The sequence below is a fragment of the Condylura cristata genome, unplaced genomic scaffold (genome assembly GCF_000260355.1).
Source record: "Condylura cristata isolate star-nosed mole 26May11 unplaced genomic scaffold, ConCri1.0 scaffold00005, whole genome shotgun sequence".
NCBI lineage: Eukaryota > Metazoa > Chordata > Mammalia > Eulipotyphla > Talpidae > Condylura > Condylura cristata.
In genome coordinates, this window is record NW_004567106.1 from 24,580,978 (window position 1) to 24,596,010 (window position 15,033).

Below are 15,033 nucleotides of genomic sequence, written 5' to 3' on the forward strand. Positions count from 1 at the left end.
CCTTTCATCTTCAAAATTCTGAAATGAAATTTGCTTTGGAGATCTTTGATAGGCTTTTGGGAATTTAGGGGTCTTAATGATATTTCATTATTTAACCAATTTTAATTCTATGTCTAATTTTCCCTCAAATGTCATCATGTCACTTCACTAAACAAAAATCTCTGAAATTAGAATGCCATTGTCACTGTTGATTTTATTGTATAGCTTTTAGAGATAAATAATAAGATTTGATCTTAATAAGTCCTTCATTTTAAGGTATTAGAATAAATTCCTCTAGGGTTTAAAAAAAAAAAAAGAGGGATTAGGCCTCCCTGGTGGTGCAGGGGTAAGTGCTATCAAGCTATCACCAACCACAGCAGCATGAATTCAAGCCCTGGCCAGGGAGCTAACACACCTGGTGCAGCAGACCTCTCCTGTCTTCTCCACTGTTCCCCTCAGCTGTGTACTTCGTGGATCTGCCTGTTCAGCTCCCCACTTTGTCTCTGGCGAGTCCACTCACCACCTCACCATCTCTGGCCTATACCCTAGCTCTTGTATGTACAAATAAATACATCTTTTAAAAAACACACAACACAGAATTCTCATACACTTTAGTGAAAATGCAAGATGTGGGAAAATTCAGCAGTTTGGCAGTTTCTTACAAAGTTTAATATGTACAAACTATATGTCTTAGCCTTCTACTCTTAGGTATTTACCCAAGAAAAACTAAGACATGTGTTTTCACAATGCTGTACTGAATAATTTCATGATTATGTACTGAAATGTTCATAATAATGTTATTTGTAATAGCCATAAACTAGAAGCATCCAAAATTTCCATCAGTTGGTGAATGGTTAAACAAATGTGATATGTCCATACGATAAATTCTACCTGGCAATTAAAGGAACATATTACTCATAGATACAACAACATGGATGACTCCCCAAAGCATCATGCTATAAGAAAGATGCCAAATACACTGAATGATATTCTGAAAAACTAGAGTAGGTGAGCAAATCTGGGCCTGCCTGGGACTAGTGATGGGGGGAGGCAATGGGCTGGACAAGGGAGCTTTGTGAGCTGAGGGAAATATTTTATACCATGATTGTAGTGGTACACAATTGTTAAAATATGTCAAATTGAGGAATTAAAATGGATTGTGTTTATTTTATAGAAATATACTTCAATAAAGTTTGTTAAAAATGAAAAGACATAGGCTCAAAGAATATATTTACAGTATGATGATAATAGGAATGATAAAAGATTAGTGTCCTGATGTACAAAAAGCTGTTTGCAAAATATAAATCATCATACAATGAGACATCATTTCACACCTGCCAGACTGGCAAAAGATGAAAAAGATCAGACCAAATTGAGTGTTGACTAAAGTGAGGATACTGAAACCCTTACACTTTGCTAGTGGGGTTTATATTGGAACAATGGTTTTGGGAAATAACAAGGCATTATCTGGTGAAGTTGAAGATGCACACACCTTTGACCCAGCACCTTATTCATAAGTGTGGAACACCCCAGGGAAACTCTAAGACACATGTCCCAAGGGATACAGCCAAGAATTTTCTGAGCAACATGAGGAACAAACAAAATTTCCATCAATGGTAGAATAGCTAATTCAGTTGACATACAAAAGAATACCAAACATGAGAAAATGAATGAGCCTATAGCTATGAATACCAAAAGCAAAGATTCTTACTAGTGTCAATTGACATAAAAAATGCAAGTCACCATTGACTATGTACATTAGAATATCATTTATATAAAGTTTGCAAAAGCATGGAAAACTAAACAATTTGGTAACATATACAAACATGTAATAAGTCTTAGAAAAGAAGACAGAAGACTTATTATCTGAAATTCAGCACAGTCGTTGCCTCTGGGAAGGAATGGGTCCCCTCAAAGAGGAGAGCAGATTTAATATGAGAACAAATGCAAAGCAAAGCGGAGTTCAAGACATTTTTGTTTCTAGCGAGGGAAAAACCTCCCCATGAGCTCTTCAGGCAGTTGAAAGCACTTGTTCCTGCCATTCTTGTCCATGCTGCCCAGGGCTGAGCATTTCAGGGGGAAAGAGGAATGGAGGGAGTTGTCTTTGAAAGAGAAGGCTGACTTAGGAGTCTTCTCATTTTAATCTTTTTAAAGTTAGAATTACCTTAAATTTACTCCAATTTGCTCAGCATTTAGTTTGTCTCAATGATAGCTGTAGCTTACTCTAACATTTTTGCAATGTGTCTTCCTGAGAGAACTGTTGGACCTTAATTTGATCATAAACCCACTGTTTGGTAATTGTAAAGTGAACCAATTGTAAAGTGAAGCCACGCTCATCAGCCTGGTCAGCGTCAGAAAGTTTCTGCAGCAGCAGCCTCTTTCTTTGTGGCTTTTGTTGTTCTAGTTAACTTATTTGTCCCCCCCCAAACAGGAAATAAATCCCTTGAAAGCTGGGATCTTGTCTGAAGCACCTAGAACAGTGCCCAGAACATGGTAGGGGCTGAAAAAATGTTTTGGATAAATATATGAATGTTTTGGATAACTGAATATGCTAAAGCCATATGGATGTATATGTGTTGTTAGTCCCTAAGTGGCTACACCTTTGATGTCACCTTGCTCTGGCAGTAGCAGTAGCCATTGCATCAGCAGCAACTGATCATCCTCCAGCTGAAAAGGGTCTGAGGGAAATGCACTCACACCAGACTTGGACTCAGAACTTTTACCAGGAGCAAAGTATTTTAAGCAGCTTGCATGGATCAGGCAAGAGCAATCCTAAATTCATTGGTTGTATTTCTCAGAGGAGGTTTGTGATGCCACCACGGACATGAAAGAATTGATCTGCTGCAACAGTGGGAATGAATGTCTGTTGTGACTAGTTTTCCTTAGGTTTCTACTCTTAGGTATTTACCCAAGAAAAATTAAGACAGTTGTAAAGGTCAGACCCAGTCCTAACCTGATTACTCTGTGGAACATCTTTCCCCCACCCCCTCTTCTGCCACTGTGTGTGGTGGTAATTTGGCTTCAGCTGAAATCAAGTAGAGGCAGGGATTTAACCAGGGGGTGTGAGTTACTGCTACCAAGGCAGTTTGTTTGCTCTGAACCAGTCCTCAGGAGGTTAGCCATGGAGATCTGGGTGGTTATACTCATCTGCTTTTCAGAATTACTATGGTCTCACAATAACTGCAAAATCTCCTAAAACTGGGACTACAAAGAGGAAACATACAGCTGAATCTTTACTGGATTGTCAACAAAGTAGATCAGAAGAAATCAGAGGCTCAGTGGAATCAGACTTCAGTGGAAAGAAAATGCAAGTTTATGTTGTGGAGGTGAGGCTCTAATTTGGTTTTTGGGTCGCAGGGGTCATAGAGCTTCTGAATCATTATTTAGTGCCACAGCAGGAAGTTCACAGTTTTGCCAGTCAGATGAGTTGTGGGATCTGGGGAGAAACAGGCGCTGTATCTGGGGAGGAACACTATCAAAGTTGCTTCTCTGTGGGAAATGGGTCAGGTGCAGCTAGTGCTTCAGGAGAGTGGGATGGTCCTGTTTGTGGACTTGATTACAAACAGCAGTTTCTCATAACCTCTGATTTCAGAGACAGTTTTTCAGCACTATTGCTTAATGTTTATCTGCAAACGTTGTTTTTACAGATCTTCCTTTTTACCCAAGTTAAGTCTGGGAAGCAGAGGGTGGGGAATGATTGTAACTCTCAAAGGCTCTCAAGAATACAAAATTTTCCCATTTCTGAACAAGGTTAGCTGGTAGGCTTAAATTCTTTTCAGTCTCTGGTTCCTTTATTTTTTTTCCCTTTAATTTTTTTAAAAGATTTATTTATTTATGCATAGAAGAACTGAGGTACAGGCCAGAGGTGCAGGAGATGCAAGGATTCACAAGAGACAGACTGAGGAGCAGAACAGGCAGATTGACCAAAAAACACTGCTGAGAGGAGCAGCGGTTGAGATAGGAGAGGTCTGCTGCACCATGTGGGTCAGCTCCCTGGCTGGAAATGGAACTCATGGTGCAGTGACTGTGGATAGCTTCATAGTGCTGCACTTTAACCCATTGCACCACCAGGGAGGGTCCCTCTGATTCCTTATTAAAGACAGAATCAGAAGGAGGGAGGTTAATAACCAGTCTTTGTCTTTGGGGTTGGAACATATTTCTGAGAATGCAGGGCTTGATTATAAACCAGGATCCATGAGTAGAAGGACTTCCTAAGGTTATGGACCCTGAAACCATCCTCAGCTGTGTTCATTCAGGTGCCTCCTATTTGTTCCCAAACTTGTTTCCTGGAGCTTTGTAGAAGGTAGGAAGGTGAGGAGCTGCATCTATGTCCTTTGCGGCTAGCCCCCTGGGCTGGGTCAGGGGACAAGCACTATTCTGGGAAATGATATCAGAAGGATTGCAAGGATCTTCTTCAAAGAGCACAGAGGTAGGAAGAACAGAACAATCTGGGGATAGAAGGGCTAACCTAGAGAACGGCTTCCCACCTCTTGCTGCCTGTGCATGGTCCCCTCATATTTCAAAGCTATTATTTGAAACTGGGCCTCTAAGCACCTATCTTGTCTCCTCAGAATGTTGGGTAGCTCCTAGGGAGGAACCAGAAAAAAAGGAATTAGGCAGATCTCAGAGCTGGGACTGAAGGAGTGATCTGAAATTCAAAAAGTACTATATAATCCACCCCAACGTCAAGTCAACGACTGCCATTCTTTCTGCCCAAATACTAAAGTCATAGGAGCAGCCTCTCCATGGTGTCTTTCACCCAGTATCTCCCCTTCCAACCTCTTTCTCCATTTCTCCCCCTTCTTCCCTCCTACCTCAATTTATATATGCACCTAGATCCTTCTTCAGCATGGCATGGTGGGAAATGCAGAAGGCGGTGTCATGTTAGTCAAGTGTGGGAAAATGGCCTGGTTTACTGCACCCTGTGGGATACTCCTCCCCCACTTGTATGGAGATGCAGCTCTGACAGTGGGGAAATGGAATTAAAAGAGGATGGAACTGGTACTACTGAACAAAAGAGATTTATTTGTAATTCTTGTTATATTTTAAAAAATATCTGGAAACGATTGCAAATATTGATGGTGGTATACACAGGAGCTTGTATATTTCTGAAGCTTTAATTTCTACTGGAACCTGTAAAGTCTTTCCCCCCACCCCCCTTTTTTTTTTAATTTATGCATAGAAGAATTGGGGCTTAGGCCAGAGATGTAAGGGGTAAGAGGATTAACCAGAGACAGAGTGGAGAGCACAACAGGCAGATCTACTGAAATACATTTCTGAGGGGAGCAACAGGAGAGACCCAAAGAGGTCTGTTGTGCCATAAGTAGGTTAGCTCCTTAGCCAGGCTAGGAACTCAGGCTTCAGGGGTGATAAGGCTGAGACAACCCTTTCGCCACCAGGAAGGCCCTAGAAAGTCTTCCTTTTAGAAGTCACCAGTCTTAGAGAAATGAGTTCTTGTTCTGATTTGGCCACAGACAAGTAGCTGTTCTTCACTGGGTGTCTTTCTGTTCACAGATTCTATGTTCTAATACTTAACCTCACCTCAGCATTTCTTATTCTCACGGAGGTGGGCCTCACAGTGCAATCTATTTGCATTAACACTTTCATAAGGGAGGTGCAGATAATAGATTTTCTACATGATTTCAAATTTGCAACAGATATTTTGATAATGTAAGGTAAGTCGATTACAATATACGTCCTGGTTCCAGTCTAATCAGCAGCAGCAATAGACACTAGCACAACCGTATATTCAGTACTAGGAGCTATTTTAGGAGCTGTGGATAGAGTAGTTAAAATAAAGCAAGAATTTCTGCTTTAAGCAGTTTACAATCTTAGTGAAGACAGACTTAAAAAAATAAAGTCAGGGCTCTGCCTGGTGGCACAATGAATTAGGACGCAGCACTGCAAGCTAGCTGCAACCGCTTCAGTGCGAGTTTGATTCTCGTCCTGGAGGTGATCCACATGGTGTAGCAGACCTTTCCAGTCTCGCCTGCTGCTCCCCTCAGCAGTGTACTTCATCAGTCGGCCTGATCTGCTCCCCACTCTGTCTCTGGTGAGTACTCTCACCACCCAGTTCTGTATGCATACAAAAATAAATCTTTAAAAAAAAATAAAGGCAAAGACAAAGATGCCTCCATAATGCGTCACTAAGACTAAAGTAAAGCAAAGTGGTTAGTGAAACCCCAATTCTCTGACTTCTACCAAAAAAATGCGAGCTCCAGTCACTCCCCTAGCATCAAGGTCATCCCCTTAGCCCGCGGAGTTCCACGCTCCACTCGCAGCCCCGCCCACATTCCTGACGTCAATTTTCGCGGCCGCGCAGGATTGAGCTGACCAATCGAAAATCTCAGAGACCTCACCGCCTCCGTTAAGTCCCGCCCCGGGAGTCGGCGCGCGGCTGTGGTGATGGGGTCGAGTGTCTGTGTGGCGCGGCTGTTCCGGACGCTGCAGTGTCGCCGGGCCAAAATTTACCCGCGCGGCGCAAGACCGGTGGCGGCCGCGGGGCATCGGCTTCAGCCGCTAGCTGCGGGGCGGCTTCCGGCGGGCCCAGGGCTCTGCCGGGCATACCTGACACCAGACGCTGCGCGCGGCCTGCAGGGCGGGACGCGGCTGGAGGAGCCGGAGGAGCCGGCCGCGGGCGAGGGGCTCCCGGAGTCGGGCGTAGTAGGTACAGTTTCAGACGAAGGCGGCGGTGGTGGTGGCCTCTCTGGGAACCCGAGGGCCGAGACCTAGCTGAGAGGGCTTTGAGTTGCCTCTTTCTGCGTTTTCCTTGTCATTGTAAAATTCCCACGTTTTCAGAGATGGAAGGGTGTTCAGAGTTTGTTGGCACCAACTTGAATACTTAGTGAACAAACTGAGGCTGAGACTTGAACGTCTAATGTCTTCAAGACTCCAGGTGTCTGAAGGGCCACACTAGGCCCTTGGCGTCACAACCTCATCCGCATTCCCCTTTATTTCCACCCTCTTCGAGGGTCCAGAGAAATCCCTAGTGAAAGTGTTAGGGCGTGAGGATTTTGAGGAATGGGTAGCAGCTGGTAAGCAGTGGCATCGGAAGAAGCACTTTTATAGAGAAGAGGCCGATTGAAGGTCCTCATTGTAGAAAGAAATGGTAAACATCACATTGTGAAAGCTTAGCATATGAGAGAAGTCTTAGTGTACTTAGCCAGTTGGTCCTTGGAAGTCAGCTTTAGAAATGAATAGACCTATAAATTAACAGGCTCCAATACTCTTGTATGATGTACAGATTATTATGGGGGTGGGGAGAGAATATACTCACAGGTAGCAGTTGTTATATAACCCAAGTTACTTTGTAAGAAAAACTTGAGGTTTCAAAAGGAGAATCACTTTAAGAATTTCAGCTGTTTTCTTTGGGTGATTTTGGGCCACACATTTAGTTAGGTCTCAGTTTCTTCATCTCACAAGTGAAGGTTATGGACCAAATACTGCCTTAGAGCCCTTTCAGCTAACAGTTCTAGTTCTGTGATCCTTTAGGGCTGCGATTCAGTTAGTATGCCTCAGGATATCACCACCTCCCCAACTTGTATTGCTGTTTTACTTTCTGCCCATAGCAGTTCTTTGAGATATTCTGAACAGAAAGTCATTTATTGCTGGTGGTAATAGCAAAGACTAGATATTGGTGCATTATAATCGGAGCACCCTATCCATAAAAGTTGAGCACTGCCATTTAAAACCAAGGTCTAGGTTCATCTATCAGAAGATCGGTACCCTGTTGTCTTTATAAATATATCTAAATACCCTATGGAAGAGCATTTAATTGTCGACTGCCTACATCATTGGTGCTTACTGAGTCTGTCTTCTACTTTGCTTCCTAACACAAGGAAATCTTCATGCATTTCAGATCCTACTGGTCCCAAGTTTGACATCGATACACTGGTTTCACTTCTGAGACAAGAAAATGCAAGAGACATTTGTGTGATCAAGGTTCCTCCAGAAATGAAATATACAGATTACTTTGTGGTTGGTAGTGGGACTTCTACTCGACACTTGCATGCAATGGCCTTCTACATTGTGAAAATGGTAGGATACTTTCTTTTCTCTCTGGAAGATGTTAATTGAATGGAATAGTGTTAGGGCATCAGGATGATGAGCAGCACTTAAAAGTAAATCCATCGTATGAGATTTTATAAATAGAAATTACTTTGTAAGAAAAAGCTTTTTTTTTTTTTTTTTAAGCATTTTAGGACAGGATTTTTTGGAAGAGAGTCATGCATAGTCACAGGCAGGCAGGAGAGCTGCCAAATTTATTTTTTTATTGATAACATTGCATTCTGTTTAGTTGGATATAATAACTTTGATTCCATTGACATTGTAAGTTTAAAACCATATCACATGCAAATTAATTTTGCTTATATTCTCTATTTAGAGATACTGGTGATAGAGTACCTTATTGAATTTCTGTTTTGTTTAAGAATTTTTTTATATTAGTTTACTTATATATATTTTACATCATTGTTCATTTTGTATAATGTTTGCTTTCTCTCAGGTGTCCCCATAGAATTCCCACCACCAGTTCACTGTGCTCTATTGCCATAGTCCCTCTTCCCTCCCTTGTTTTGATTCTTCTTCCCACCCACTCCAGAATGTCTCTGATTTATACTTGCCTGTTGATTTTTTTATTATTATTTTTTTCCCCTCATCCATTGTTTGGTTCACCTATATTTCTCCTGTAAGTGAACCATCCAGTATTTTTTCTTGTACCTTCTATTTCACTGAGCAAAATCCTTTCTAGCTCCATCCATGTCATGAATGGCATGAGTTTATTTATTTTTTTTTATTTCATTGTGTATCTTCTTGATCCAGTCATCTACTTTTGGGCATTTGGGTTGTTTCCATATCTTACCTATTATAAACAGTGCTGCAGTAAACACAGAGGTGCAGGTATCCTTTTGAATTAATGTTTTGGTTTTTTTTTTTTAAACTTTATTTATTTATGCATACAGAACTGGAGCACAGGCCAGAGGTGTAGGGGTGGTGAGAGGATTCACCAGAATTGGGTGGGGGTGGAGAGAAGAACAGGCAGATTGATGAGGTAGAGTAGTACAGTGTTGAGGGGAGTAGTGGGTGAGACAAGAGAAGTCTGCTGCACCATTGTGCCACCAGGGAGGGCCATGAATTAATGTTTTTGTGCACACTGGGTAGATACCTAGGAGTGGGACTACTACTGGGTCATATGCTAGCTCCATTTTTAGTAGTTTGAGGGTCCTCCATACAGCTCCACACAGCTTTTCATAGTGGTTAGATCAGTTTGCGTTCCCACCTGCATTATAGGAGAGTTCCTTTTTCAGCACATCCTTGCCAACATTTGTTGTTCCCTGTGTTTTTTTTTTAAACGGTGTATTTATTTGTTCATACAGAACTGGAGTACAGGCCAGAGGTATAAGGATGGTGAGAGGATTCACCAGAGACAGAGTGGGGAACAAAACAGACTTTGTCAGTCTGAGTGGAGGGGAGTAGTGGACGAAACAGGAGAGGTTTGCTGCGCCCTGGCTGGGAATGGGACGTATGCTGAAGCTGTGGTTAGCTTCATAGTGCTGTGCTTTAACTTGTTGAGCCACCAGGGAGGGCCCTGCCTGTTTTTCTAACATGTGTCATCCTCACTCGTGTAAGGAGGTATCTCATTGCAGCTTTGATTTGCATTTCCCTAATTATAAGGGATGTTGAACATATTCTTCATATATCTGTTGGCCATTTACATTTTCTTTTTGGAGAAGTATCCTTTTAGTTCTATCCATTTTTGACTGGATTGTTGACTTTGTTTTTGTTCAGTCTTGTGAGTTCTTTGCAGATCTTTGTGATCAGCCCCTTATTTGTATGGAGTACAAGCATTTTCTCCTAATCAGTAGGGTCTCTTTGTTTTGGCTAATGTCTTTTTTTCTATACAGAAACTTTTTTAGTTTGATGTAATCCTAGCTGTTATATTTTTCTTTCTTTGCTTTGGGAGATGAGTCTTTAAAGATGTTACTGAGATGTTGATGTTTGTCCTGTAGCATTTTACCTTTTTTTTTTTTTTAAGATTTATTAATGCATACAAGAACTGGGGTACATATAAGAACTGGGGTACAGACCAGAGGTGCAGGGGATGAAAAGATTCATCAGAGACAGAGTGGGGAGCAGAACAGATAGATGGACTGAAATACACTGCTGAGGGGAGCAGTTGGTGAGATAAGAGAGGTCTGTGTGCCACTTCCCTGGCAGGGATCCAACACTTGCTGCATCCAGTAGCTGTCAGTAACTTCATAGTGCTGCGCTTTAACTCCTTCTGCCACCAGGGAGGGCCCTTGTTCCTGATCTTAAAGGGAAGACTTTTAACTTCCCACCATTGAGAATAATACTGGCTGTGGGTTTGTCATATATGGCTTTAATAATGTTAAGCTATATTCCTTCTATCCCAAGAATTTCGAGGGCTTTCATCATAAATGGATGTTGAACTCTGTCAAATGCTTTCTCAGCATTTACTGATATGATCATGTGGTTTTTATTTTTCTTTTTATTGATGTGCTGAATTACATTAATTGATTCTTGGATGTTGAACCATCTTTGTGCCCCTGGAGTAAATCCCCCTTGGTTGTGGTATATTATCCTTTTGATATATTGTTGGATTCTGTTGGCAAGGACTTCATTGAGGATTTTTGCACCAGTGCTCATTGGGGAGATTGGCCTGTAGTTTTCCTTTGTGCATGTTGTCTTTGGTTTTGGTATTAGTGTAATGTTGGCTTTATAGCATGTGTATTTGGTAGTACTCTTGTCTCAATTTCTTGAAAGAGTTTGTGTAGGATAGGCACTTGCTCATTTGATAGAATTCATTTGTGACACCATCTCGTCCTGGGCTTTTTATTTTTTTTGGAGAGTGTTTAATTACTGTTTCAACTTCACTTCTTGTAATTGGTTTAGGTGTTGGCTTGTAATCTGCTTAAGGGTTTTATTATTTTTTTTTCTTTTTCTTTTTTTTTTTTTTTTTAAGATTTTATTTTATTTGTGCATACAGAGCTGGGATACAGGCCAGAGATGTGGAGGGTGAGAGAATTCACCAGAGACGAGTGGAGTGCAGAACAGGCAGATCAACGAAATACACTGCTGAGGGGAGCAGCGGGCGGGTCAGGAGAGGTCTGCCACGCCATGTGGTCACCTCCAGGGCAGGCGGGAATCGAACTCATGAGGAAGCGGCTTTAGATTCTCAGTGCTGTGCTTTAACCCGCTGCGCCACCAGGGAGGGCCAGGGTTTTATTCTTTAGCTTTGGATGGTTTTATCTTTCTAGGAATTTGTCCATCTCTTCTAGATTGTTGAACTACTTGCATGTAAATGTTCATAGTAATCTATGATTATTGCTGTCATAGTAATCTATAGTAATAATCTATGATTATTCTTTTGATTTCTATTGAGTTTATTGAAATTTCTCCTCTTTCATTTATTTGTGTTTTCTCCCCCCCCCCTTTTTTTTTTTTTTTTTACTTTGTGAGTCTGGTTAGAGGTTTGTCTATTTTTTTTTTTTTTAGTTTCTATTTAATTTATTTCTGAATTGATTTTATTTCCTTTGCTTTATTGGGTTTTATTATTTCCTTTGCTTTATTGGGTTTTATTTTTAGTTTGTTGTTGCTCTTTCTCTAGTTCTTTGAGATGGGAGATTGGATTGTTTCTTTGAATTCTTTGTTTCTTGATGTAGCTACTTACTTTTCTCTTATTACTGCTTTTGCTGTGTCCCATACTTTCTGGAAATTGTGTTACTGTCATTCATCTCAAAGTACTTTTAATCACTTTTTATTTTTTTAGATTCATTTATGCATACAAGAACTGGGCCAGAGGTACAGGGGATGGAGGCTGAGAGGATTCACCAGAGAAAGAGTGGGGAGTAGAACACACAGATCCACTGAAATACACTGCTGAGGGGAGAAAGTGGGAGAGGTTTGCTGTACCATGTGGGTCAGCTCCCCGACCAGCGATTGAACTCAGTGCTACAGTGGCTGCCAGTAGTTTCATAGTGGTGAGACTTAACCACTTGCGCCACTAGGGAGTCCTAATCTTTAATCTAATGGTCTTCGAGTAGTGTGGTTTTCAGTCTCCATGATGGGGGAGTTCCTTGCTTTCTTATATGACTTATTTCTACTTTGACACCTTTACAATCAGAGAAGATAGATGGTATGATTTTAGTGTGTCTGTTGATATTTGTCTTGTGGCCCAATGTGTGATCAGTCCTGGAGATTGATTGTATGCACTTGAGAAAAATATTTATACCTGGATTTTTGGGGGGTGTAGTGTTCTATAGATATCTGGTAAGCCCATGAAGTCTGGGTCTTTATTTAGGGCTCTACTATCCTGTTTATTTATTGTCTTGTTGATCTCTTCATTGGTGAGTGGGTGTTGAAATCTTCAGTATATGTATTTTCTTTTATGGGTAATTACAGAGCTGATAATTATCTAATATCTTTTGGTGCTCCTTCATTTGGTGCGTATCTGTTAATGAGTGTTATATCTTCCTGATGCATTGTCTGCTCAATCATAATGTAGTGACCATCTATATTTATCTTTTGTAGTTGTGTTTCCTGGCGGCAGCAGAAGGTTGAATTTTGTTTTTTTAATCGAGCCTGCTACTGTCTTTTTATTGATAAGTTTAGTACATTTACTTTTAAGGGTAATATTGAATACATTGGCTTCTGTATTTGCCATTTGCTTGTCTTTTTGTGATTTTATTCCTTATTTTGTTCTTATTCATTCCTCTGTTGGTTTTGACTTTAAACTTTTTTTTTTTTTTTTAAGATTTATTTATTTATGCATACAGAACTGGGGTACAGACCAGAGGCTCAGGGGCGGCGAGAGGCTTCACCAGAGACAGAGTGGGGAACAGAACAGGCAGATTGACGAAGTACACTGCTGAGGGGAGCAGCGGGCGGGTCAGGAGAGGTCTGCCACGCCATGTGGTCACCTCCGGGGCAGGCGGGAATCGAACTCATGCGGAAGCGGCTTTAGATTCTCAGTGCTGTGCTTTAACCCGCTGCGCCACCAGGGAGGGCCATGGTTTTGACTTTAAGACTTTTAGTAGTATTTTTTTGGAGTGAGGATTTAGTAATAATGAATTTCTAGAGATTCTGTTTGTGTGAAAGGCCCTTATTTTTCCTTCATAGAAGAGGGTGAACTATGTGAGGTCAAGTATTCTTGGTCAGGCCCTCCCCAGTGGTGCAACGGGTTAAAGCGCAGCACTATGAAGCTAGCTGCAGCTGCTTCAGCATGAGTTCAATTCTGGGCCAGGGAGGTGACCCACATGGTACAGCTGACCTCGCCTGACACACCCGCTGCTCCCCTCAACAGTGTATTTAGTCAGTCTGTCTGTTCTGCTCCCCACTGTGTCTCTGGTGAATCTTCTCACTGCCTGTGAGCCTCTGGTCTGTACCCCATGAATGCATGAATAAATAATCTTTAAAAAAAGAAAATTCTTGGTTGGCATTTGTTGACTTGGAGTTTGTTGAATTTGTCACCCCATTCTCTCCTTGCCCATAGTGTTTTCTTTGGAGAAGTTTGATCTCACCCTGATTAGTTTTCCTTTATAGGTTATCTATTTTTTTCCAGCTTCATTATTTTTTCCTTGTCTTGGACTCATAGCAGCTTTACTGTTGGGTGTGTTGGTGTAGTTTTCCTTTCATTGTGGTAATTTGGTGTTCTTCTAGCTTCCTGTATGTCTATTTTCATCTTATTTATGCTTGGGAAGCTCATTGGTCATCACCTTGAATAGTTTCTCGGTTCTGTTTCTCTCCTCAGTTGGGATATAACTTTTATATTTACTTGCCTCATGATGTCAGATAGTTCTCAACATATTTCCTTTGTATGTCTCTTTCCTTATCTTTGGTTCTTTTTATATCTGTATCTTTGAGATTACTGATTTTTTTCTTCCATTTTGCCAATTCTGTTTTGTTGCTTTTCCCAGAGTTCTTAACTCTTCCATTAACCTTTTAATATCCTGCATTTCCTTCTTTAAAGATTCATTGTCATTCTTCATTAATTATATTTCTTTTATCATTCTTTTCATCTTTTTTTTTTAAAGATTTATTTATTTATTCATAGAGAACTGGGGTACAGGCCAGAGATGCGGAGGGTGAGAGGATTCACCAGAGACAGAGCGGGAAGCAGAACAGGCAGATCGATGAAGTACACTGCTGAGAGGAGCAGCGGGCGGGTCAGGAGAGGTCTGCCACGCCATGTGGTCACCTCCGGGGCAGGCGGGGATCGAACTCATGCGGAAGTGGCTTTAGTTTCTCAGTGTAGTGCTTTAACCCGCTGCGCCACCAGGGAGGGCCTCATCTTCTTTATTTTTTAAGCATGCCAATATTAAATTCTCTATCTGGTAGGCAGAGAAGTTCTCCCACATCATTGTTGATTTCAGGGGACTGATTTTCTTTTTGTGGTGTGTTCTTCCCCAGATATGTTGATTGGTTATTTGCATTTTTCCTTCTCCCTATTGTTTGTTTCCTAATTTTTTCTGTGTTGGGCCACTGTGCCACTGGTACTGGCAGGCCAGGAACTGGTGGCCAGACTGAATCTGGCACTGTTAATGCCAGACTCCACAGTGGTAGTGGTGGTATAGATATGTTGATGGATGATGTCCCTGAAGATCACAGAGTAGTCTCTGTATGCTGCTGGTCTCTTCTCTAACATGCCCGTCTTAACTGTTGTTTGCAGAGCCCTCCCTCTTCTTTACTCAGCTCCAGTAGTGGATCTCTAGGTTGCTGACTTCCAACAACCCGCTAGCAGATACACAACTTTTTTGGGGCCCACAGTTCACCTTGTTGGCATAGTCCTCCTTTTCTTTTACTCAGTTCGAAAAGGGGACTGGTTTTTTAATTTTTTAATCAAGGTAATATTAGTATTCACCATTAGGTATCGCTATAGTGCACCTGCCACAGAATCGCCCGTCGTCCCCTACCATTGTCTGTTAGGCTTTTCCTTCCCTTCTTGTTCTTTTTTTTTTTTAATTTGTTGTTGTTCTTAAAAATTTATTTCCTTACATTGTTGTCAGTTTTGAACAGCTTTTTTTTTTTTTTTTTTTT

The 15,033-nt window shown here is 41.3% G+C and overlaps 1 protein-coding gene across 3 annotated transcripts in view; it reads left to right on the top strand.

The window, feature by feature from the left end:
* Window positions 1-6,377: 6,377 nt before the first annotated feature.
* MALSU1 (mitochondrial assembly of ribosomal large subunit 1) overlaps window positions 6,378-15,033 on the top strand; it is a 38,503-nt gene continuing 29,847 nt past the window's right edge. For all 3 annotated transcript variants that reach the window (XR_001145095.1, XM_012720948.1, XM_012720947.1), the window contains exons 1-2: window positions 6,378-6,646; window positions 7,838-8,016. Coding sequence is in view for 2 of the 3 variants with exons in the window: in XM_012720948.1 (XP_012576402.1) it covers window positions 6,385-6,646; window positions 7,838-8,016 (441 nt within the window). In the remaining variant the exon portion in view is untranslated. The remainder of the gene's footprint in view (window positions 6,647-7,837; window positions 8,017-15,033) is intronic.